Genomic DNA, 26,983 nt, shown 5'->3' on the forward strand with positions numbered 1-26,983 from the left:
CTGAGAAACACTGTCTTCTGATGAGACACAGGGCAGTGCCCAGCAGCAGGAAGGTTCACTTAGCCAAAGCTTGGGTGCCTTCCCCCAGTTGGAACAAGGGGAAGATTTGATTTAGTCTCCTCCTGCATATGCACTCATTAATCAAATGCTTTGGAAGTACAAGTAGCAAGTGCATTATGTAGTAGACTGGAAACAATGGGGAGTTAGGATTAATTTGTTCTGTTTCTAGATGATCTAGAGACTTGCAGGCTACTCTTGAGTTGGATTCTTCTTCTGTCTGAGTTTACCTAATGATGAGTAACAATGTTTACTCAATTATTTAAAGCATGGTAAGATATGCTCTCCAATTCTCTCTGCCAGATTTTAACGTGACTTTAAAACTTAGGTGGCAGCCTACTATACCTGATTGACTATGAACAAAATGAAACTTAAGCTGAGTAGAAAAAAAGGGAACATTTGCAAATATGAAGCTAAACAGTCTTGAGGCAGAAATCAATTGTAGTTGGTTTGCTTATTTCTCAATCTGATACAAGGATACTTGTCAGAGATACAGAGACAAGCAGTTGCAAAAGGATACAAGAACTTTCAGTTTTCACTGGGTGCACAGAAGGATTTTGAAGGAAAGACTAGTTAGTGGAAGGTATGCTGGCATAAAAAGGGAGAGGAGTGACTGGAGAAAGGGATGGGGGTGTTCAGGTTGACAGCAGAGTCATTATGGGCCAGCTGCATCTGGGGTGCATCAAACACCAGCTGGTCTGGGGAGGAGATTCTATCCTGTTGCATTCAGTGTTGGTGTGGCCTCACCTCGAGCACTGTGTGCAGCTCTGGGCCCCACAGTTTATGAAGCATGTGAAGGGCACTTAAATGTGTCCAGAGGGAGGCAGGTGAGCTGGTGGAAGGGCTGGGAGCCCTGTGAGCAGTGGCTGAGGACTCTGGTCTCTGCTCTGGTTTGAAGAGAAGGGAGCTGAGGGTACCTCATTGCACTCCAGAGCTTCCTTAGGAGGGGACCTGGAGAGGGAAGTGCTGAGCTCTCATCCCCAGAGCCCTGTTCCCCTCTCTTCCATTCCATTCAAATGAAGTTGCAGCATTAAGAGGGTCTCTTCCTTGACAACCCAGATAACCAACATGTACATGTTAAATAGCAGAATCAGCTGCAAATCACTTGCTCATAAATATAGTATTAGCAGCACAATGTTTTCCTTGATGTAATGCAGACATTAGTGTACTTTTCTAAGGACAAGAAACAACAGTTCACATTAGCATCATTTTTCTCCAGTCTGCAGGTGGCTCAGTTTCACAGGGAAGGCTAAAAGAACCACTTAATGCAGTGCAGGTAGAGGATTATTTTTTTTATACTCCAGTTTTATAGAAATGGGGGAGGAGAATAGGAAATGATAGGAATCAGTTTATCAGCTCTACTGTCATCATAAAAGTGTCACTGTCATCAGAAAATGTTGTTCCAGAATACTTCAGAGGACAAAAGGATGATTTGACAGGCTCAGAAAAGCTATGGATTGTGGAGGAAATGGGAGAATATTAGAAGGAGTCAATTTACATACCTGAATCATGACAGGTTTATGGTTTAAATATTTCTGCACAGTAACTAATAAATGTGTCCCTTTTTTGTTTGCTTCTTTGTTACAAAATTATAGGGAAAAGTGAAACTATATTTTTGTGAAGCCATGGGCAACTCTAACAAATCCATTTTTAATGCATGAGGAAGGAGAAAATACACGAAGGAGGCACTAAGGAGGATGGTGTACTGTGCTCTGTTACTCTGCAGTGACTCTTAAGCAGTGCAGTGACAAGTAGTATCTTTGCCTTTTATTTGCTGTTTTGGAAGCAGTTTTATTGGCCACAATGGTTGCCATCAGTGAAACCATTCAACTCCAATATTTATAGCAATTAACACATTATATAATTTTATTTCACTGCAAATACACATTCTGTCTTTTCCCAAATATCATTCACTGAGAACTTAATTTTTATATTCTTCTACTGTTCTAATATTTATTAATTATTATTTATTTATGTGGCTCCTCTTTAAATAATGGTGAGTGTTCTTTTTAGCAAGGAGACAAGGGAGAACTGGCAAGAGCTTTGTAAGATATAAATGTGTAAGCTGTAGTCCAGATGGTAGTGGGGATACTGAACAAAATGTTAGATATGGTTAGATTTCATGTGTGATTATAAGGTTTTCAATTGCAGTGAAAAGTTTTCAGTTCCCCTGTCTGTTTTAAATAGGTTGCTTAGCTATGTGCTTGAGCTGGAGCTCCTAGACTTTGAAAGGGTAAAAGGATCACCAGGGAAGGAGCTTTGCTCCAAAATTCCTGTGTCTCTCTGCAAGAGCACTAGAATAATGGAATTTGTTGTATCATTTAGAGCTATTCTGCTCTAAAATGTTGTGCCATAAATGGATGCTGTGCCACTGAAGTTGAAACAAGTCGCAGCTGTATTCAAAGGAGTGCACATCAGACAGTTTTTAATTAAAATCTATTAGAAATAACTCTTTGAGCAAGAGACACTATTGTTTTTGCAGAGTTCCACCATCTTTGCACTGAAAATTATTTGGCTATTAATGGGGCTTGTATTCTCATAGTTTGCTGTTTTCCTTTGAGATTTCTTTCACTTTGTAGCAATATTAAAAAAAACTCTACCTTGACTTCTCATAGCTCCTTTCCAGAAATGCATTAGAGAGTTTTGCTTGCTAGCAACAGCAGCTTTTAAAAATGCCAGAGGGAGGCTGTGGTACCAAGGGCATAATAATGGTACAGCTACTGCAATCATTAGATACCAAAATTGCTGCAGGATATTCTTCTCTGGTGAATAGGACAGGAAAGTGCTCCTACGAAATGTGTATGCAGACCAATAAATACACAGGGAATGGTAAAAGCCATAGGTGCACTGTTCTGCCATGGTAAGTAAGTGGTTTATTATACAAGTAAATGTTAACAAAGGGTTTTGAAGATTTTGATTCATGCCTGTTTTTCAGCTGATTTTTGTGGTGTGGAATTCAGTTAATTTATACAAACAACTTAAAGAATTAGCAATACGAAGGACAGGATATTTCAGGTTTCATTTCCTGTATTACAGACGAATCAAAGGATTTTGCCTTCTTTATGAGCTCTCACTGACAGAAGTTTAATTTAGGAAGAGCTGAACTCTGTTGAAGGGCAATAACAGTGGTTTAGCACAGGGATAACTCCTAGGCAAGCTGTAGGTTTTCTCTATCCACTTCTGACTTTTTTTTCTCTGTCGATTAGAAGCAATAACAGGAGTTTCCAATTTTGATATGAGTTTTAGGAAGAAAATACATTTTTATTGTGTTTTCTTGAAAGAAAAAAATCCCCAAAAGTTCACAGTTCATCTGCTCTTTATGCGACTGTAATACTGAGCACATAAGAAGTCTGGCTGAAGTCAATGATATTTCCTAGAGGCTTCAGTTTCAGACTGTTGTTTAAGTGCTTTTCTAGATGAGAACTAGTCATTACTAAATTGCATCACATTATATCCATCAAAGAAACAGTAAATCTTCATAGTTTTTATGCCATGGGACACCTGAAATAAACAACACTTGTTGACTAGTAACAAGCAATAAGCAGTTGATAACTGCCATATTTTTGTATACTTTTAGAAGCTAGAGATGGGGTGACAACAATATTCAACCTTCATTTTGATTTGCCTTTACTTGAAAAGTTCCTCATTTGCAGTAATTGTGCAATTGTACTTAATTCCCCGTTAAGTACTTGTGGACAAATATTTGTATGTGTCTTTAATAATTTGTCATGTATCAGGAAGGAACTGGTTAAACAAATGTGTTTTCAGAAGGATGGAACCAAAAGAGGCTACAAGAAGCATGCTACTTTCTCATCAAATGATCCAGCTTAATGTAAAAACCCTATAAGAAGTAGAACTTAACAAAATGTCAGTAAACAAGGTCAGCAAATGTTCAGTTCATGAAGTTAGATCAAGTTCAATGAATACAGTAAGGTCAAGGAGAAAAGCCACCATGGTATGCGAATAAGATTATTCTACTTGTTATTTTGTTTTAAAAAAATAAGTAGAAGGAAACTTTTTTATTATTTAAACAACAAAAAAACCTCCTAAGTTTGCAATTTTTTTTCTGTCTTTTACTGCCCTCTGCACACAAGAAATAAATGGCTTAGGACAGATCTAATGAATGTGTTGTAAAAGACAGTAATAAATCATAAATTAAAGGGAAACACAAAGCTTTTCTTTTTCAGAGATTCAGAAATATTCTCTGAAGCTGATTGTCTCACCATTAAATCTCAGGTATTGAAAACTGGAATAAAATTATATCACAGTTTTAACTCCATCCTGCTCTGCCAGTCCCCCTTCTCTTTGTAAAAAGCTGTAATGCCACAGTAGGTTGAACCACAGAACTGTACATAGTGCACATGGGTGTGTGGTGTGCCTGTGAAACGCTGGCCTTGCTATGCCCAACATAATGCATATATTGTCTACATGCTCAGTATTTTGGCCTTTTGCTGTTGCTGTTTTCCTTCTCTTTTTTTGGCAGGTGGGAGAGTGTTGGGGCTTTTGGCTTTTTTTCAGTTTTTTTCCCCCTTTTATTATCAGAGCGAAGAAGGTGGATTCTTTTTATAAGAGTTGTGGCCTTCTCTGTTAAGTAGGGTGCAGATGTGTTTTTTCCCTCTGCTTTCCAAATGCTGCTTTTATTTCCAGAATTGGATGATCATAGAATCATTTCTAAAACCACTCAGACAAACTGGTGTCTATATTTAGTTACTTAATGACCTGTTTATTTCTTAAAAGAAAATTAATCCCTTTTCCACATTTTCAGTGTTCATTACCTTTGAGAAGATAATTATTTAGCAGATGCCTGAGATAATTGTAAATATGAACGTTACAGTTATGTATATGGATATCTCCATAAAATCGGTGGAATGCATTGGCTTTGTTCTATCTTGTTATAAATTTAGCTTATTTTCTCACCTTGCAGATTTAGATTTGCTGCCAGGAGCTTGCCAGCTCTTTCACCTTGCTCATAATGTTTTTGTTCCAAATGGTGAAAGACTCCATTTAGTCTTCCCATTTAGCAGATGGTTTATTATGCCATGTTATTTTTCTTCAGCAATAGTCTGTTGTTTCCCTAGCAGTCTGAGGTTAGCAGATGCTATCACACCTATCACAATATCCAACTAAGTCGTCTGGTTTTTTCTCTCCCTCACCTGTTTGCAATAATCTTAGTCCAACAATGCATCCCTGGCACAGCATTTTCTGTATGACACTCAGAAGCTGCAGTGACCTGGTGTTTTGAAATCATAAATGTGTTTTCCTTTTTCTGTATCAACTCCAGTTTTGCTAAGTTCTAACAGGAAAGGTAGGTTAGCAAAGGTGGCAAGCAGACAGTGGTTTGACTTGAAATTTTTCCTCTGCACCAAAGGCTCCCATCTTTGTAGGCAATAGTCAGTCTTCATTTTCCCCAAGCCACTTTTGGCTGTTTCTAGTGCTCCACAAATGTCTTGCTCCTAATTTGCAGAATAAATCAGATTTTAAAATGAACACTTTGTTTGACCACCAGCTCAGGGGACGTTTGCTTCCAATTGCCAGTCTCAAGCTACTACACTCCTGGTCTTGTTTTTCTGGTGTTTTTGCCTCTGTTGTTTGGAAGCAAGAAGAACCAGTTAGGAGAATCAGTTGGAGGATGCCAATTCTCTGAGCACACTGCTAACAGGAGAGCCCCTCTTTCTCTGTCTTGGCTCTTTTTTCCCCCTAGATTACTCAGTCAGCTCTTCCAGGTATTTGCTTAATTCCCAGCTTGATACCTTTCTTCCCATACATAAAGCTACATGGAATTGAAAATAGCACATAACTTTAATCCTCTATTATAATGAAACAAGGTAAAGGAAAACAGTGTTGTGTGCAATTATATTTACAAAGACAAAGTAACGGGCAAATTTTCATCCTGTTAGTTTTGAGTGAGGCTGGAACCTGGACAGGATACTAATAGGAACCAGTGCAAGGCAGCAATTGATTATTGCTCTTGATCTCGTGGCTAATCAAGCTGCCAAGGCATCATGTTAGGCCTTCGTTACAGTCCACTGCCTTTCTTCTGAAAACCTTTTTCCCAATAGTCATGCCCCTGCAACAAAATACTGCCTTTGAACTCATGAATCCAGCTGCTGTCTTTTAACACAACCTGTTTGTAGAGCAAAATTAGGTTTGACTTGGAAGTTTAGAGCTCAGTTTTTGAGTTGGGATGAGGATTTAAATGTAAAACCTCTAACGCAGAATGCAGTTTTCACTAAAAACCTCTCATTAACTCAGTCTTATCTTTAATCCCAGTTACACTGCAAATTTAAAGTTACTCCTCTAAAAAAGTTTTGTAGAGGGCTTTTTTCCTGCATTCATTTCCTTCATTTTAGAATCTGTTTAATAAGTCATTTACCTAGCATTCTGCTGGGGTCTCCTCTGAGTCACAGAGTCCCTTTAAAATAAGCAATATCTGGTAATAATGTGGATTAGCTGTACAGGAGGCTCAGCATGTGCTGATGTTTGCCCCAAGTTTACACATTTTACAGGACATACCAAGAAAAAACCTATCTGTGGATTTCTAAGCAGCACTTCTCAAGAACAGTGGACATTTGCCAGGGTATGCTAAGAACAAAATGCAGCTTTTGCTGTGTGAAGAACACAGTATCTGTACCATGCAGTGTATCTGCTGATAAGTTGCTGTCACACTGATCTTCACAGAGCAGCTCTCTATTCCAGACTATGTGTGAAGAGCTTGAAGGATAATGGCTTGAACTGTGCTGTCTGCATAGTTGCAGCTTCTGGCACACAATGCAGATGCAGTCCTTTTTCTTATAATACAAAAGATTTTAATCTAAAATCACATCCAGTCCCTGAACAGCTTATCTGCACCAATGCATTATTCCTAATACTTGATTCTAGCAAGGTAATACCTGGGGAATGATCTGATTTTCAAGTTTCCCCCAGAATGAACTTTTATGATTGTAAAAGCTCAGCTCTATATCTTGAAGCTGTGATTTTCTAGTGTTTCTCTTGTTCCTGATTCCCATTCATGCACTTTTTCCTGACTGGCAATACAAGATCACCTTTGCTTGGGCTAAGTCCATTATGATGTCCCCAAGTGTTTCTTAGTGAGTTTTTTTTGTCTTACCCTCCATGAGTGCTGCCTTAGCAGCACTCATACACTTTCCTACATGATACATCCACTAAACAAATGCCAATCTAAAACACCCAGAAGATTTCACTCTCTTGACCAATCCCTTACTTTCTGCATCTTATCTTCTTAATTACATTCCCGTTGCTTTTAGTTTGCACTCATCACACACAATATATGAAATCACTTCCTCACTTGAGTCTTCCCATTTATGCCACCCTTCTGAAAATGAATTCAAAATTAAAGTATCTTGTCTCCAGTTTGGGTTTTGTGATGTGTAAAATCTACTATTTTAAGTTTTTACAAGGTGGTTATCCAAATGTGCATCATCCACTTTTGGAGGAGGTAAAAGTGAAAAAACCTTGTTTAAGTTTCCAGGGAAAGAGAAAAAAAAATCCGCCGACAGATTTAGCATCAAACTGCCTGTGAGTAGCTACTGGAGCTTGCTGTGGGGCAGAGCCCTGCTCATGGCAGGGTCACTGAAGCTGCTTGGTGGTCAGAGGTCACAGATCTCAGTTGCCAGAAGGCTCTTGCTGCTGAGTGTTCTTGTGGAAATGCCTACAGAAAGGATTTTTACCAAAGGTTTCTAGCATAGGAAGCTGAGATGTACCTGTGGGTATGAGGGTCTCTTGTGCAGTCTGCCTGGTAGAACTCTAGGATTTTTTAAGTCAAAATTTTCTTTATGAAAATAAAGAGGAAGAAGCCTAGAATTTCGCACAGCAAGTGCTGTAACTTCACAGAATGCTTATTTCCAGATCTGAGGTAATTACTGTGAATGCATACGCAATAAATTCCCTTTCATGTCTAGATACATATATACATGCACACATGCATGCCATATAAAAATAACATTTTGAGGAGTGTATTTGTGTTCCCATGTGTAGGACTCCTGCAGTTTGTCAGCTTGTTCTCATGCTTGCATCTGAAATGTGCTGTTTCAACGCCACCCTACTGGGATAATTCCCTATTTGCAGTATTTAACATCAAAGATTATATTCCTTTTTCAGTTGGCACTCTTTTTGGGGTTTGTTGAATAATAATGATAAATGAACAACAGAACATGGAATAGTGGGAGGAGAGAAAATGCTGGTTGTTACTGGAACAAAAAAGTTACGTGAGAATTAATGATCTTACCCTCAGCAGTACAAAAATGTTCACAACATTTAAAGAATTGATGTAACTTTAACAGCTTGACTATATTATTGTCAGTGTTCATCCCATGAAATGTATCAGATCACAGGTGACATCCCCATCTGTAGAGCCTTTTTGTGTTATGAATCTCTCTTTTGTGTCTTTGTCAGCTGCTGGTATGGTTGTCTGCCTCCCTGTATATTACAGCAGTGCACACACATTCTTCTGTGTGAACATCCATCTTAGAGCATTAAAAGAAAACCAAAACAGAAAAGAGAAAAATAAGGAGGAAACCTTCATTTATATAATGCAGTACAAATCACCATGTCAGTGACTGACTTGTTTGTCAATAGTATTAGGTAGGATATTAAAGGAAAAACAATTTAATACAAATCAAGAGAGCTACAGCAGCTTTTGGAGTGATAGATTCAGGGGGTGAAACTAATTCATATGTAGCATGGTGGTCTGTATGGAGAGTATTAATGGCTTCTATCATCACATTTCTCATTTGATTTTTAAGGTAGCATATTTTATTGTAGCTGTACAGGTGGCTGGGAATGAAGTGTGGGGTAGAAATTCAAGGGGTCTTCCATAGATATGAAATTAAAAAATATTGCTAGAGAGTCCTGTTTCAATTGTCAAACTAGTGTGGCTTTCTAATTTTTTTTCACTTCTTTTCCTGCTTTCTGCAGGATTAATTACTAAGTTAAGAAAAAATTCTACCTTCTGGTGGGGAATCCTTTGTCTTCAGAATTTGCCTTGAATATCACTGTGTTTTTCTTCTTCGAGGCTACTTCCTTATTCCATTAAAGTGAAGGAAAGAAATGCTGTGGATGTGAGTCCTAGCACTTGAGCATATGGTAGTCAACAGGTGTATGACAAGACTGAGCATAGCTTTTTCTGCAAAATACAAATGTGTCTATATCCATAGTGCTCATTACTGGCTACTAAGAAGGGCCTTGATTGAAGACCCTCAGATGTGACAGGTAGGATACATGAATAAACTACTTCCTCATAATGCCTACATTGTCAAAAGCCAGGCAGTATCCTAACCTGATATGCTTTTGGAAGCCTGATAAATTTTTTTATTTAATAGAAATTTTCATATGCTTTTGTCTTCCAAGTGTAAGCAATGTTGGCAAAAATTTGTGGTCCAGATAGATTCTCCTCTGTGCAACTTCTATGGAGCATCATGAAATCACTGTAGCTTTATGAGACTATTTCTTGTGAGACTTTTAAAAGGATTGGGAAATGAAAAGAAAGATTTCATCAGAAAGTACCTCTAGTCCAGAGATTACTCTTGAAGGTAGCATCAAACAGTTGAATGCTCTTTGTTTTGAAATGTGAAAGGGTTAAATTGCTTTGATCTGTTTTATATCCGATGCCTAAGCATATGCTATCTATTTTGCTTTCTGATGTCTTTGTAATTGATCCCAGTCATGAAAGAAATCAGTTGTTCAGGTTTTGTATTTAAAGAGAGAAGTAGCTAGTCCTGGTGTGTTATGCCTAAGCAAACAGTTTTGGGGAAGAAGAGTACAGAAGAAAGGTAATGGCTTCCTCTTACATTACTCCCAAAGACAAAAAAATTTAGTTGTTACTATTGCCTGTAGGTTACCAAAGGCAAAAGAGCTGGTGGTGGTGGGGAGCAGTAGTGGCAGCCTCTTTTCCATAAGATAAAATGTTTAAAGTGAAAACTTTGTGCACATTCTTGGAAGTAAGAGATAAAGTCGTTATCCAGACAAGCTTTCAGTAAAAAAGTGGTAGTTCAAATGCTGATTACTCCCAGCAACAAGAACACATGTTAACGACACTGGTTATTCCACCAGGATATGGGAGGAGACACTCAATGTGTGGAGGTTCACTGACAGCTTTCATGAAAAAAGATTAGAAGTATTGAGTGTGACTGAATGACCAATGGACTGTTGTAGGCACATAGGTCAAATGGTCTCTCAAAAGTCAATTTGTCTTTCTTCAGCTGTCTTTCGATTTTATTATTAATTTACACTACCCATCATGAAGTGGAATGTATATGATTTACATTGGATTTGTTCCTATATCTAGTCAGAAGACAAGTGAATGCAGGTAGAAATTATGCTGAAAGTTCAGAAGTGATCATTTTGATGTAAACTTACCACTAAACAGAATGCATTTGGAAAGCATGAAGTACCCCATGTACACTAATGCAAATTTTTCATTAAAATCCTTCATGATAAATGATTATTTGCTGTAGGCAAGACCCCAGTCTGCTGGATTTATCTCATTTTCACCATAAAAGTCAGAATTTGAAAGTGTGTTCATCTTACCAAGTTCAGCACCATATTTTCCAGTGTAGTCCTAAATAACCTCATGGTGTAATCTGCCAAAATAAACATTGCATTGCACAGAAAATGCAGAATTTTCATAATCTTTCCAATAAAAAACATTTGTACTTGTATTCAAGATATTGTTTTGAATTCAGGAGGTCAAAACTACAAATAAAATATATGAACTGAGTATTTCTAATTGTACTGAATGTGAAGAATCTCCACCACACTGACCTTACAGGTTATTGTTTTTAGTGCCCAAAATGCTTCTTGCTCAGCAGCTTTGTGTTATATAGAAAAAAGCTCTTTCAGGTTTTCTTACCTGTAGCATTTTTACTGTGTTGTTATGATGTGTTATCACTTGAGCAGCTCTTTCAGCAGGTTCTGAATTTGTACCTTGCTGTCACCCTTCAGAAAACCCTGCAAGTTTTTTATCTTTGCACTCACAACAACTGTTTGAGATTTTACAGCTCTCTGCCATTGGAACTTTTTCACATGGCGGAGAGTCAGAGCAGCAGGGAGCAGAAAAACCACTGACATTTGTGCAAGTTGTTGCAATCAGTCTTTGCAGAATACAGGTTTTCAGGGTTTGGTTTTTGGGTTATTTTTTGTGGGGGAGGATAATGTGGTGTTTCATATGAAAAGCTGAAGAATTTTATATAGAATAGATACTCCTCTCTTTCACCCTTCCAAAAGTTTGACTCAGTGGATTTATCCATAGATCAAAAAATAATTTCTCAACCTGTTAAGTTGCTGCTTTCTCTTTTGGTAGTATGAATTCTTGTACTGCACTTTCTGCAATGCAGATGTCATCAGCTGTATTTCCAAATAACATATTTCATTATTTCCCATTAATGAGCTTTTTTTGTATACCAATATATAAATGCTGGTACTGCATGGTAATGCAATACTATTTTCTCTGCTAGAGTTTTGGTTTATAAATGCTGTTGCCACTGTTCTTGATGCATTATGTCTTTTCCAGGGTAATTTCTTATGTAAGTCTATGATTATATTTTTTTCAAAGGAAAAGAAAGAAAAGGAAAAAAAAAACTTCCCAATGTCCCTGTGACTATTATTGAATGTTAGACTTAGGGTTTTTTTCTCTAGAAATAGACAGTGAAGAAAAGTCTATGTGCAGTTTAATTTTTGCTAAGGAAATACTGTAGCACACACACATTGAGAATTGAATGGGATGAATCAATTCAGTGTTAGAAACTTGGAGAGAAAATTCTGAGAAAAACCGGAAAAGCTGTTCCAGGTGCCCCATCTTCCTTTGTGGCATTTAAAAAGCAGCATTCTAACAGTTTTTAAAGCAAGATTATGTAACACCTCTGGCACTAAGCTAAGGTAACCCCAGGTCTTGTTCCCAAGAGTTTCATCCTGCAGTGACAGTTCTGCCTGGTGTGTCTGAGTGTCACCTCTGAGCTCTGGTGTGTGTTTGAGGCTTTCTTTGAGCTGGCTTCCCTCCTGGTGTAGCTGCATCCAGCTTTGCCCACGAGAGCTGTTTGCCATGCCGAGGCAGAGTCCCTCTGTGTGAACCCAGCTGAGCAGAACCAGCACCTGGGGTGAAGTTCACTGCCTGTTCCACAGGGGTCCCCAGCACAGCACAGCAAACCAAATCCTGCTGAAAAGAACAGGGGAAAACCCATAAATGCTTACTAATTGTGACAAATGAAATGTCATCTGAAATAAAATCAGTCTTACTGTTCTTAACCCATCAATTTAAAACCTGTTTGTTTGTTCCAGTGAGATTACTTACTGCTATAAACATGCACCAGTTTTTCTGGTTTTAGTAGTTTCCCTTGGAGTCCAGGGAACAGGAAAGGAGGAAAGTATAGGGAGAAATGAGGAAAATCTCAAGCTGGAGCCTAGTATTTTGTTTGCACAAAATAAAACCCTACTGAATATGTGGTCTTGTTGAATTAAATAACACTCATTGAAACAGGAAAGAAGTTTAAAATTCCTATAAAAAGTATTCTTACGTAAGGAAGAATAGGTATTATAAAAGCATTATTGATCTGTGAATTATTTCAAACCATAAAAGCCCGTTCAGATGATGGTGGTTAAAAACCAAAATAAGTGAAGACAGCTTTGAATATAGTAATTTAGAATTTATTTAGGACCATGAATAATAAGTCACATTACTAGTAATTCATGTCTGTGCTGTTATGGGTCACTAAAACTGTCTTATCTTTTTATGTATTTATCTCCAGTAAGAAATATATGTTAATATGCCACATATGTAAGCGATAAAAAACTAAAATTTGAAAGGGGAAGGTTTGACTATTCTTGAATAGACATTTATGATAGAACAGCTGGATTTGATTCATTATTCCATGAATCTTTAAAAAGCTTTTAGTCTTCAGACCAATCATAAGGAATAGCTGGCATCTAGTGCAAGTCATGGTTCTGTGAGGGGAACAAAATGTAAAAAGAAATTTCTCAGGTTTTTCCTCACCTTTATTTTTATTTTTGGCCTTATTGGTGTTCTTGGTTTAAAGGAGAAGGGGTACTGTATGAAGTTAAACTTTTATGGCATAGATGGTAGAAAATCAGTTTCTTTTAAAAGAGATCTAGAGGAGTTGCACAAATCAGCCCAGAGGAGATTTTCAGCTGCAGAAATTCCCCCTATCAGTGAGCTGACCCAGCCAGGACAATGCAGAAAGGGGCTCTGCGCTACTGTCTCAATCAGTCGTGCTGTGCTAGTTTTGTGCTGCAGGGGCTGCAAGCACTACAGGTTTGCTTATCAACACTTGCTAAGGCTTTTGTGGCTTTTTTCCACCAACCTCCAGTGGAACAGGTGCCAGAAAAGCCAAGAAAAGTCAGTAGCCAAGGAATCACAGAAATGAATAAGTATACAAAAGCAGAAGATGATGGCAGGCAAACCTTTCACTGATGTACTATTCAAGCATACAGGGGGTAGTATTGGTGTTCAGCTCCTTCAAGGGAATGATTGCACCTTATGCAGTTAGAGTTGGAGAACTTCAGTTATGCAAATCAGGATTCTGCACATGAGGAAAAATCACATTTTCCAGACTGGTGAGAAGACAAAAGTTTACCACTAAAATTAAAACCCAGTGAAACTCAAGTCCCTCTTCCCTTCTACCCTTTTCTAATTTCTATAACCTCCTCCCTTCCCACTTTGATTTTTTTTTCTCTCAGTGTTCAATATCAACAATACTTCCCCTCTGACTTCCAAAAGAGTATTCTCTACATTATGCAGATCAAGAAAAAGCAAGTGCCGAGCTCTAGATGCACATTAGATAGTTCTTTCTAAAAATAGGTGGTCTCTATGGCAATATTTCACAGTGCCCTTGAAGGTGAAAATTCAGTTTTGCTAAGCAGAAGTCTTTCAGCAAAAATGACAGATCTCACTTCTATAAGGAGATTGCTATTGTCAAAGCTGTATATTCAAAAAGCCAGAAGTATTTTTTAAAAAGCCAGGAACTAGACAAACTCTTCCTCTAGAAACTATTGCATGTTAGTGTTTCATTACTTTGATATTATTTTTGTCTCCTTTTGTTCAGCTCTACAAAATTTCGTAGTTTGATTTTCTCAATTTGATGACCAAGACCTTTATGAACTGTTTAATTTATTATAGAAATTAAATGCTCAGGTCTCCTTATCACTTCAGGAATTGCTTGTGTTTGCAGAAGGTGCCTGAATATTAACTATAATTGACTAATATTGCTCTGTAGTATAGCCTTCATTAAAGTTTGGCAGGCTAACTTCATTCCTGTAGCTTTAGGTCATTTAAAATAGTGGGCATATACCATGACAAAGCAGGACCCTTGCTTTCAGCAAATGACATTACAAGGATAAGGCAAAACATTTGTTCTGCTCAATTCTTAAATTGTGGGAAATGCTAAGATTAGTACTGGTGGAATTTTAAATTACATTTCTGTTGTCCTGGAGTTTTGTAGGCAGTAGTTTAGTATTTGTGTGCATGAAACACCAAAGTGGCAGATCCATAGACATGGGCAGATCCATACACATGGGTTCTGTTGTGGGTCTCATACAGGCAATAAACAAGAGATTTTATATCACCTTATCAACTGTTTATATCTTAGTGTTTTTCATTAGAAGACACTAAGAGTGCTGTGAAATAAAATGGAACTGGAGAGGGCAATAAGGAAACCATCAAATTTAGTTGTGTACTGATTTTCAGTGTGCAGTACATATCTACATATATGTAGGACACATGTACAGTTATAATGTTAGTGAATTCTGGGATGCTTTCCTAATAATAAACATTGAGATAGAAGCTTTGAGAAAGCCCTGAGAGTCACACACAGGATTTCAGTGTCAAGTCACATCATTGCCTAGTAATGTGACCCTCACAACATCACAAATCATCTGTATTTGCATATGGTCCTGCTGTACTGAATTAAGTCAGCAAAAGTGCCTTAAGAATCTGTCTAGTCTAGTAAAAATCTGTCATTATTTTATAAAACTTCTTGGGGATGTGCTCTTGAAGTGAATGTGAAGCCCCATAGAATCATATAAAAACTAATATAAAAACAAAAATGTGGCAAACTAATGTGAATTATTTTCATAAAATGTTTGTGTTAATTTTTGCTTTATTTTCCATGAGCATTCGATGATTAGATGTTGTGATGAGACATATTATGATAATATTAGAACCTGCAATGATAATTTGCAGTGCTGGTCCTGTAATTTCTTGGTCTTCAGAACAGAATTGAAAATAATCTATAATGTGACTCTACTTAGCAAGTTGTTTTTTTTTTTTTGTAGAGGATCAGAAAATCTCTCTTGGAATGTGAAGCTGCCAGAGAAACAAAAGAATTACTTTATCTGTTGTTGGGAAAGCCATTACTTGATTTTCCTGGTCTAGGCTAAAAAAGAACATTCCCTTTCCCATGTCACATGTTTGAAGCATGTTCTGAACATTAATATTGACAGAATGCGTTGTAGATATTTATTAAAAAAAAAAAAAAAACAAAACACATAAGAGAGTAGTGAGAGGCAATAGGGAATTTATTTACTTTTTGTATGTATATTGCATCTCTTCCCTGAAGCACTTCATATCCCAAGAGCCTTTTCCTCTCCATTATGAATAATTTTCATATCCACTGAATACTGAAACTGCTTTTCAGATTGACAATAAAAATACATTTTTAAGGCAACAAACCTGGAAAACAAAATCCTGTGCACAGTACTTACATTGCTGCAAGACTTTCTTTTTCTATAACTATGATGAAAAACCCCACCAAGTCAGGAATAGAAGGCTTATGAGAAGCCTATTTGTTCTTTTGTTATTCACACTGATAAAGCAACCTTGAGGTTTGAAATGCTGCTATCCTAAAAGATATCAATTTGTTGAGGTGCTAAAAGACACTTCAGGTTGTACTGAATGGCTCTGGTAATAAATCTGACAGCGATATACATAAGTGAAATACAGTTTGAAAATATCTCTGAAGGAATTATTTCATGCTAATAGATGCTAACTTCTTTAATTTCAAGGAGTATATGAGTCAGTTTCTTTGAATGTTATTGTTGTGTCCAAGTAAAAGAAATAGAATTTAGAAACACACCAAAAATTGCATCTCATTATTCATTACAAGTGCTCAGCCTACCCAGTTGATCAGCTTCCAGAATATTTTTGTGCTCCATGTAAACAGCAGAGCTATGCTAAGCACATTAATCAGTGGCTTCATGAACAAACATAGAAATGGAAAAAAGTTCTGTTGAATCTTAATTCCTAATGTACACATCAGGTGCCTTCCTCCCTCTCTTTCTTCTTTTTCCCATTCTTCCCTTCTGCCCTTTCTCCCTTCCCTCCCTCAAGGTTATTGAAGTTTGTATCACAGACCATGCACATGGTTTTTCCCCTCACCCTCTCTCTGCCCAGCATTTTCTGCCCTTTCCCAGCCAAACACGCTTTGCCCCAGGCACTGCTGCCATTGTGGCTGAGGGGCTCAGCTGTGCTCTGTGGTGTGCTGGTTGGAGCTTCTCTGCCTTCTCCTTTGCTTCCCCCCAGGGAAGTTTCACTTTATTATTAATCTGAAAATGAAGTTAGTTCAAGCCCTGCATGCAGGGGTTCAACAAGCCCTTGGCACTTCACAGTGCGGGAGCATTCTTAGCTGGAATAAAATTTGTCGCCTGGTGAAAAGTACAATACCTGGGGATTGCTGAGTCATAGACCAATGTTCCCTAATTAAATTCCAGAATGCAGGTTAATCTTTACTATTGTTTTGCTAGTAATGCATTATTATAAGACTGAGGATGGAGAATTGTGTGCATTGTGTCAAGTGACCACTTTATTACACACCATAAGATAACTGGGGCTTCTGTTTCTTCTCCAGAATTGTTCTGAACAAGATCATTACAGAATATTGATTAGTTGTAAGAATTAAAATGTTTCTTGTTACTGTCTGACTGTGTAAAATTAAGAAAATAGCAAAATAAATTCCTGTAGGTTATAATCTGACTTCTTGTTCCCTTGAAAATACAGAGGTTGTGTTTCAATCTTTCCCCTGGCAAATTTGAACCACAGTGTTAAAGTGAAAATTTGAATGTTGCTTTTCACAGAGCTCTATGAGGTCCTAGCTGTGAGTTTTAAAAAGTTTGGATCCAGATCTGATTTTGGCTTCCACAAGATGATAGGTTTACAGATTTACTGTTTAAAGTAGAGTAAAATTGTATGCAAACTCTGTCATTAGAATCAATGTTGTTTTCTTTGGAGGACTGTTGACTGTGCTACTCTACAATAGCCTTATCAACAGAATGAGACTCTTTGTGTACTTGTTGAGAAGGAAATGGGCTGAAAATATTCTATGGTGGTTTCAGAAACAAATCTTAAAGTATTACCTGCAATTCAGTGTACAGTATAATGCTTAACTAAATTAGTATTTCATAAAGCAGCTTAATGACATTTTAATTATATTTAAAAAAAATATGTCGTACGGTTCTGCACTTTGTTATAGGAGTGCTACCACATTTATTATTTTTCCTTTTTCCAATTTTTTGTTACTGTTACCAGCATTTTGTAGTCTGAGCAGTTTCAGAGTGTAATTTCTTACATTAAATCATTTGACAGTTTTAATGCTAATAAATTTTGTTTCTTCAAGAGGAAAAAGGGTGAATTTGGATTCTTGTCTGTAAGAGAGCCTGTTGAACACAGCGAGCTGGTCATAAACCACAGCAATCCAAACAACTCCCCATCCTGTGTAATGTGGGGGACAAAGAATCCCAGTGGCTAAGATTGGCATTATCCAGACATTGCAGAATTGCAGTCCTAGGCCAAGCAGCTCTTTTTAGCTTTAACAGAACCTCTTAGACAGGTAGGTGTCCCTTCCTTGAGAGCACAAACAAGAGTTTTGCTTCTGAGGTATCCAGACATGTCTAATTCTGAAGACATAATGATATCCCAACTCCCCCACGTTGCATCCTAAAGATTGAATGTGTTCTTTATGAAACTGTTTTTCCATATAAAACATGGTGAACTGACTGCTGTGTGTGGTAAAACTAGAGAACTATGCCAATTTTCAGTGAACTGACAATCCCAAATTTATATTGAGAGTACAATAGATGATTTTCTTCTGAGTTCTATACAGTCATTTTCCTATGATGAAGGCGAAGGAAAAAACAGAGACCACAGAATTACAACCTACTGATGTTCTCACCCAAAGAGCAGTGAAATAAAATTAAGTTTTTGCCATTTGTTTCAGTGAGGACCAGATTAGGTTGATTCTGAGGAAGCAGCTTCAGGAATAAAGTTAATAAAAATGAAATAGCTTTCTTTTATAAAATACTTAGCTTCCTTTTCCTTTTTCTTTATCAAAGCAACAGGGAAAAAATGACATAGAATACTCTCTTTGCTTAAATACTCCCTAGCATCTAGTCTTCAGACTAAATTTAAATATTACATTATTGCATTTTATTGTGACTTTTCAGAAACTAAATACCATGTTCTATCTTTCAAACAAAGTCAGACTTAACTGAAATTGCAAAAGGTCCTATATATTTCCTCCAGACATTTTTTAAGGAGTAGTACAAAATTTTAATAAAGCTCAAGCCTCAATCATTAGGCAAATCTTTTGAGGTTTTTCTCCTTTTCTGTACTTAGTTTTAGTGGAGATTTTATTTAAATTCAATTTGTTGTTCTGCTGCATGATAATGATACATTTTGGCCAGACTATTGGAGTAATTTGAGAGGAGGAATGATGTTTTGGTTATTTCCATTTAAGCACTCAGTCTTACGTGAGATATATTACTCATGATCAGAGTAGCATTATGAGCTTCTCTTTTAAAATGTCTAATATATTAATATAATATTAGAGAGCTTTCTTTCCAGCAAGGTCCTAATGGGCTATGCCTGCACATTAAAACATTCAGAAGTAAATTCCAATTATTAAGGGCCTAATTTGGAGCTCACTAAAGTTAGGGGTTAATTTGTAAATTCCTTAGTAAGAAACACTGAGTTATATAATTTAAGGGCTGAACTGAAGCCCTTAAGAATTTTATAGAAGTCCACCTGGGAATACTAATTAGATTCTTTCTACATAATTTTTAAAGTTAATATATATGAGGTAGTTAGCAATCCTGGGGGGGGTCAGAAGTTACCCTTTTCAGACAGGAAAGCAATCTTGAATGAGTGAGGTGACAGCAAAAGTAGCAGTAAATTTGTATGACTCATTAAAAAAAAAGACATGGGGAGGAAAAAATGGTACCAAAAAAATTAAAAAAAAAATGTGTATAAAGAAGACCAGAAGTTTGAGGAAGGATTAAAAATGTTTTCAACAAATATGTTCATACCACTGCGGGAGGTATACACTGGCTTCAGAGAGCTTTAGTTTAAACCTCAAGCAAGGTTTTTAGAAAACTCATAGCCTAAACTTGTGGCATTAAAATAAATCTATTGGATTGTTTTGAAAACACTATGTGCAATGGATGGAAGGATATATGCATGGAATACATGTACCTTATAGAATTGTTCTTGGCCTCAAGAAGCCTTTCCACTACCTTTTGTGCAGAGTTCAGAGACTTGACATAAAAATGAGGAAGAAAGGATTCTTGCATTGCAGCGAATTCTCTATTGCAGTGTCTGAGCTTCCATTATAATGGAGGAAGTGGGAGGTAAAGGTAGATTTCCCCTTTGAATCTAAAAGCTCAAAAACTAGGGTTGTGTCCTTAATGGTCTTAAAAATATACTTAAAATACATCCTTAAACATACTCTGATAGCAATATCTGCCTCTAAAATCTGATCATGCACATTTCACTGTATACATAACAAAGGAGAAAAGCAATTTCTTCCTTCTCAGTTATCTGTATGCTATCTGTAATGCCAGGGACAGTAAGTTCTCACTTGATACTTCTGGGAGTTCGTGTTTCTCATATTTGCAGTTACTAAGAAGATATCAGAAGGGGGGAGAAAATACAAACAACTGAACAAAAGAGCCTTTTAGGTGGGTTCCTTAAAGCTCCAAACCTTCAGTAAGAGTCATGGTGGTGTATGCTCAGATCCTCTGAGCAAGTGCTCTCTGTAAGCAGCTGGCACAATGGCACACAAAGGACTTAAACCGTAGCAAAGTTCTATTTTCAGCAGCAAAATGTTCTGGAGACCTTACAAGGGCTCTGTTTCACCTGAAAGCCACAGCTGACATTTGTCTTGTGTACAGCTTTATATCACCGTCTGCAGTCATTTGTCTAAATTCAGGATTCCCTCCCAAAATCTGTAAGGAAAAGAAAGGTTTAATTATGAAAAAGGCTTTGTCTGGGTCATTACATGACTTGGCTATGAGCAGTGTGGATAAGTAAAAACCCTATTACCTTCACTCTCAATATAGAAATATCACAGTAATTCTAAGTTGGAAAATTTTTGGAAACATCTTTTTCAATATATGTAACAGGGCATGGAAGTGATTCTGATTTATTTAGCCTATATTGAATAGTGTGTTTGAGAATAGCAGTAATGGTGATAAATAATAATCTGATAAAGAGTCTGCCACATTTTAAAGTAAGCAAATGCCTGCCAGACCGGAACAGATGGACTTTGGGTGTTGCAGGATAAGAGTGCATTGAGAATTTCATTATCTCTTCTTTAAGAACAAGCTATGAACCTTTTGTTTGCGCTGTGTAAAAGCAGGTACCTTTTACAAGCAGTGAAAGTGTAAGAACCATGCTCTTCTGGACTGGAATCCAGAATGCCTGAGTCAGTCTTGGGGTTGAAAGATTGTTGTGTAAAATGAGAATATCCTGCCTATTAGATGATATTTCATCCTTTTCTCCCTTGATTGTAAATCAGAAGGATTGTATTAATACTTGTGAAGGGATCATATAGTGGAGGACAGTATTTGTATGAGTGGACACATTAAAATGAGGGAAGTGTAAATGAAAAGGAATTATTTAAGCTGAACTTCTGAAAAATGAAACACTCAAGTACTTTATACCTGGCATCATCCTTCAGCTGGCACTTCCATAATATGGACAGCAATGTTTTACATCCTCCTGTGACCAGTAGCTTTCACAGCAGCATTTACTGAATCATTTTACCTCCTAAATTTAGTAATAAAATTTGTCTTTACAGCTTCTTTTTAAAACCTGGAAAATATACATACATTACACTTTTGCAGATAGATTTTTTTAAAATATCATCCTACAGAACAATATATAACATCTGGTTTTAAACAAATCTGATCTCAGTGGAAGTCAATTGACAGCTAGTGCTTTAGGATGATGTGGAGCCCATGCAAATCCCATATAAATATGTTTATTCCAATAGAATTTTTATTAATAATTTGCATCCTAGAAAGAATTATGAAGGGGTCTGTATATATTTTAGGTTTTGATTTGGGTTTTGTGATCGTTTACTTGAAGACATGACATTTACCATGATGATGGCTTTAATTTAACAGCCTAATAGGAACTAAGATAGTTGGATGTTTATGGCTTTTTCCTGCTGAAGCAGGGAATATGAAGTTCCTTAATAGCAAAATCATGCTAGATGGTAGCCTTGAGAAATTCCAGAGTTTGTGACTCCCCCTGATGTTGCACGGAGAAAAGTTCAGGCATTCTTAGTGGAGTATGCTAATAATGGGTGAATTCTCCCTCTTCCCTTTCAGCTGATTGTTCTGGCCGCTTTTCTTGTGTGACTAAAAAGCATCTGATCAGTGAACTGGTTTTGGTTGAAAAATAACTCTCCACATAGAGAGAGGTCAGAAAGATGTAGTTTTCATCCACACCAGCTTTTTCACTTAATTCACTGCATAGCCACTCAAACCTTGACACTAGCACAAGGGAATTAATAGGGATGGCTGCAGAAAGTTAAACAGTAAAAGTACAAAGCTTAATACAGTGGAGTGAATTTTGCACACAGAGGGCTCTGCCCCATACTGGCTAGCATAGCAGTGCCTGGTTTAGTTGCTCAATTTTAAAAGGTGTGGTTCCCAAGAGAAATATCCTGTAGAGAACCTCAGGTCGGTAGGGTAGAAGTTGAAATAATGCTGTGTGGATGCTATATCCTGCTTGAGGTGATTCCCTGCTTGGTAGATATCCTGTTACAGCCTCATGTTTGAGAACAAAGCAATAATGACCAGAGTTAAACACAACAAGTACAGCCTGAGCAGAGACACAGCTGCTAAATACGGGACATTTCTGAAATGGCTTTGGAATGCACTGCATCTCTCTGAATACCGACACAAAGCTTGGCAAGATAGACAGGGACATGAGGGGTTTTTTTAGTACCTCACCCCTATAAATTATTTCATTCTCATACCTCATTTCCTTGTTTTCCCCTGATAATTTGTAAGAACCAGGATTCACCTCTGATTAGCATACCATACTAAGAATGCCTAGTTAAAGACTCTGCTGACACAGTACAAATGGGAAGCTGCATATATTTTTCTTTTATGTGTCTTTTTCAGATCAAGCATTGTGCATGCTAAAAAGTCAAGCTGTTGTTGCTTTCTACCTGTAATAGCCATAAATGTTAAGAATAAAGTGAAAATAGCTTAGCAAATTACCATATATTTCTTTCCCAAGAGAATGAAATAACATAATAGGTATTGTTTATGGCACTGTAGACTAGTTAGATTTAGTGTGCTTTTTATTTCACACCTACACTGGCTATACATATATATATAACATAATATTTCACATCTACACTGGTCAAATTCAGACACTACATCATTTCAGCATTTCTAGCAACTTTATAGAAAATATTACCTGTGCAATATGACCTGACCTGTTCTTACACTTCTTGTGGGCAAAATATTCATCATTTTTTTCACTAGGGTAAAGGGTTTTTTCCTTTCTGCATTTTGATATCTATATGAGTTTTTTCCTTCTCTACATTCATGAGGTTTGTTCTAGGCAACATTTTTTGAGCACTATTTAATATTAAAAGCTCCAAGGAGGAAGTAAAATATTTTTATTAAGAAGAATCTTAAATAACAATCAATAATATTTTTTCTGTGTAAATATCTACTAAACCTAGAGAGGGAAGTTTGAACTGTAGGTATAATTTGTTTTCTTCATGTTAACATACAAGTCTGTTTGATCTTATTTTAAGGTGATATCGTGATATTTAAATTTTATTAGAATAAAGCTTAGTGATTGTTACCAGGTTTAAAAAAAATAAGAAAAATAAAATATTATTAGAGCTTATTAGAGCTTTCAGGAGCATGTGCTTTAATATTAAGGAAAACTTACAATTGGTCATTTTGGTTATAGATTCCCATATGGGTTTGTTGATGAACTTACAGCATAAATTTATATAAATCCACCATTATGATTTCAAAGCAATGGTGCTCTTATCTTGAAATCAAATTTGTTGAATGCAGATTATTTTTCAAATAAGTAATTTCTGAAGCAAAGGAAGAATCTATGTTTCTGCTATTTAGAAGCAGTTTCATTTTTGAATTGGCATGGGATGTATTTTTCTTCACCTTTAAAGATTTGTATTCACATACACCTTCAGCATTGCTCTTCAGGTACTAAAAGGAGTGTTTTAATAGCACTTTAAAAGTGCTTTTCTTTCTCCACAGCAGCTGCTTATTACTTGTTTTCCTATATGCTTTTCTGAATTTAAAGGGAAGCAGTTTGAAAAGGTAAGATCCCCTTTTCAATTCAAACCCATTTTGCAAAGGAGGGTCTGAGGGTTTTTGGCAACCCAGTTTACTCCATAGATCACTGCATCTCATGGAAAGATTTCAAGTGTCTGTGTGTTTCCCAACATTTCAAGAGCAGATAGTTCATGGAAGGGGAATCACGGTGTCATGTCCCTAGTCAAGCTTGCAGAAAGAGCATGACTCCAGCTTTGGTAGTCTGCTCCTCTTCTGGCAGGGTTGTTCAAACTCTTTGGAGCTCAGGGCAGGAGCAGCTCTGTGCACGGCAGCCTGGCACTCAGACACACTCAACATTTTCTGTTGTCATTACTCGACATACTGTCACTGTGACTGTTGGACAGATTGATTTTTGGCATAGAAGCGGCTGCAAGCTGGAAGTTGTTCTTCCTTGTAGCTGTGCCTCCCGAAAAATGAGGAAATGGAAAAAAGGCAAGGAAGAGAAAGATGAAACAGGGATGATTCTTGAACCTGAGGGCTCAAAAAGCAGCAATGTTCAGTGCATTAAGGGATAGCTGATGGGGTGGCTGGGCTGTGTTGCAGAGCTGTGTTGGAGGTTTGGGGTAATCAGGCTTGGTGTAGAGCTTCTACATTTACTTTCCTTCCCTAGCACTATGCAGGCAGATGTCAGTAGGCAGTTTGTCTGCTGAGAAGTGTGTAATTATTCCTCTGTCCATGAGGAGCCAGGAGTCAGATGTTAACATTTGGCCCGTGGAGGTGAGCTGCTGGACCTGCTCTGACAGGGAGCCTGGGAGCTGCTCATTGCACATGGCAGGTACCAGTTGGTGGCTGTCCTACTGCTTGCCAAACTTCCTGAGCTCACTCGTGGCTCTCCATGCAATTGCTCAGCCAGTTGGAGGGAAATGTTATATTTGGGCTATCCTGGCAGTTGTAAAATAGATACATGTTAGGACTAATAGGCTGAGTTGGGTTCCAATGTGCTCCAGTGCCCCAAAACTTGATTCATTATATTCTGGTTGACAGGAAAACGTTTGCGAATTGTACTTTTCAAAATTTCTCCTTGAGATTGCTAATAAGACAAGGGTGCTTTTTCAGCATACCTAGTTGTATAGTCATCAGCATATTTGTTTTGACTCCAGGACACCCTGCTTAGTCAATCTCTCTTTCCACAGCTGAGGAAGGATTTTACTTTGGGACCAGAGAAAAGAACTGTCAAACTAGTGTCTAAGCATCTTCCACATCACAACAGAGATTGTGTTGAAGAGACCAAAATGTAGGTGACATGCACTAGCTGAATGTCTGGAGGCAGCAGAGTGGCTGTGTGCCCTGAATTAGAGAGTATTCCCTGTTTCCTGTTATAAAAGTGAGAGGAGCAATTTGCCAGTGGCTGAGAGGCAGAAATCCAGAGGTGAGAAAGGCAGCTTGTAAGATATCCCCTCCCAAATAATCATCACCTGTGCATGATAATCTTAGCCTACAGAGCCTGCTTCAGGTTGGAATATTGTGGGAGTTGTTTGTGTGTTCTTTATAGGTTTTTAGGAGTTGGTGGATGTCAGTCAAATGTGAGACTGTCTTTTATCAGTCCTCAATGTGTGTTAAGTGTGTGCACTCACATTGTCCTCTTCCATGAATTTTAAACATTGCTCATCTTTTATCCCTCTGTATAGTTAATTGGAGTGTCTGGGATTTTGCCTTAGACAGCTTTGCTGTCTGCCTACAGTTTTCTTATCCACCCTATAGCTTTCCTGAGTTGAAGCACAGTTTTGGCTATATTGACTCAAATTTTAGCTGTATTGGCTAAATTTTCAGCCAGTTTATGTTGTTGGTACCCCTCAACCAGAAGGCAGGTTCACTGCCTGTGAATTACATTAAACTGACCTTTTGTAGGTAAGCAGCCATTTAAAAATATGCTGTTTTGGCTGGTGAGGGAAAACACTGAGAATATTTGGAACAGTAATAACATTGCAAAACTGAGGAATTTGTCTTCAAAGTGATTTCATTTTGCAGCAGAAAATCTGATAGTCAGGTCAGAGATCTGTTCTCTAGAGAGTGCTTTGAGAGCTATTTGTTACTTGAATGGTTTGACTGCAAACCATGCAGGTCGTGCCACTTAAGCTGCTGAAAGCACTCGCCCCTTGGAAAAGTTTGTATTCCTTCCTAGATTTAGCTGTAAAGTCTTCTGGTCTCATTTAGGACAAAGCACTACTTCTGAGGTTCAGCCCTGGTGACAGTGGTGAGCAATATTCTGTGATTTTTTTTTTTTTTAATGAAAAACTAACATAATGGGCTGTAAAGAAAAAAAAATTGTAAACTTTTACAAAGAAAGGGTATACTGTAACAGGCAGTGCCTTCCTATGTGCTTCATTACAGAAAGTTGGAGGTATAATATGAAATATAACCTTGCTAACTTTCCCTAGGCTAGGCATTGGAATAGAGAAGCAGAAACCAACAGAAGTATTCTAGTATTTTTGCCAAAATTTTTATGTCGGTTGTCCTTGAAGAAAAGGTTAAAAAATAAAATTTCAGTGGATGGTTTTGTTTGGTTTTGTTTTCTTTTGTTCATTTTCCCTTGCTGAGTTTGTGTAATACAGTTTTGCTGAAGGAAATAAGGAGCTTTTATGCTGAATATTTTGAAAATCTGCCTTTTTTAAAATTTCCCTCGTATTTCCAGGAAAGTAAGATAGAACGGAAAGTTATTTTACTAAGTAACATGATCTTGGCACTGTAGGTTTGGGGTTTTTTGAAGTTTTGGGTTCTTTCTCATTTGAAGGCTGTACTGGGTTCCTCATGGTCATGCATCCTGTATAATCATTTGTGTAAGAGAATAGGGCCTTCAAATCATACATCTGATGACTTAAATGACCAGAATTTTCTCCAGACTGGATTAGCTCCAAATCCAACCAGCACTTTCTCCAAGAATTGCATATTCCCAAATGTCTTAAGACTCTAGTCCCCTCTGCTCTCTAGGGACACTATCTCCTAGCAGCAGCTTTGTCAGCAGCAATATGCCTACTTTTTCTTGTTCAATGCTAATGTAGGATTTGTCACCAAAATATAACAACATTTCCAGTAAGGACCTGGATAGCATTGTTATAAAAATATTTTAGTGAATTAAGAAGAAATAAAATACATTCTCCATAACTTCTATACTTCTAAATTATGCTGTAATTCCACCCCCTCGTGTGGATTACCTGATTTCACCAAGAGAAATCTATGGCTCCCACTACAGAGAAGGGAAAACAAGATGATTATAACAGCATTTTCTTGCCTTAAAATAGATAAAATACATGAAATTGTTTTACCTTGTTAGAGTTCATTTTCCTGGACACTGAGT

General features: G+C 37.3%; 1 protein-coding gene across 4 annotated transcripts in view; it reads left to right on the forward strand.

Annotated features, from left to right (window-relative positions):
- Window positions 1–26,983, forward strand: part of CCSER1 (coiled-coil serine rich protein 1) — a 609,788-nt gene that overhangs the window by 567,755 nt on the left and 15,050 nt on the right. The window contains exon 11 of one of the 4 annotated variants that reach the window (XM_074540920.1): window positions 23,611–23,673. The exons of the other annotated variants lie outside the window; for them this stretch is intronic. Within the exon in view, the coding sequence (XP_074397021.1) occupies window positions 23,611–23,648 (38 nt within the window). The 3' untranslated portion in view covers window positions 23,649–23,673. The remainder of the gene's footprint in view (window positions 1–23,610; window positions 23,674–26,983) is intronic. 4 annotated transcript variants of the gene reach the window in all.

This window comes from Zonotrichia albicollis, chromosome 5, assembly GCF_047830755.1.
Source record: "Zonotrichia albicollis isolate bZonAlb1 chromosome 5, bZonAlb1.hap1, whole genome shotgun sequence".
Taxonomy (NCBI): Eukaryota; Metazoa; Chordata; class Aves; order Passeriformes; family Passerellidae; genus Zonotrichia; species Zonotrichia albicollis.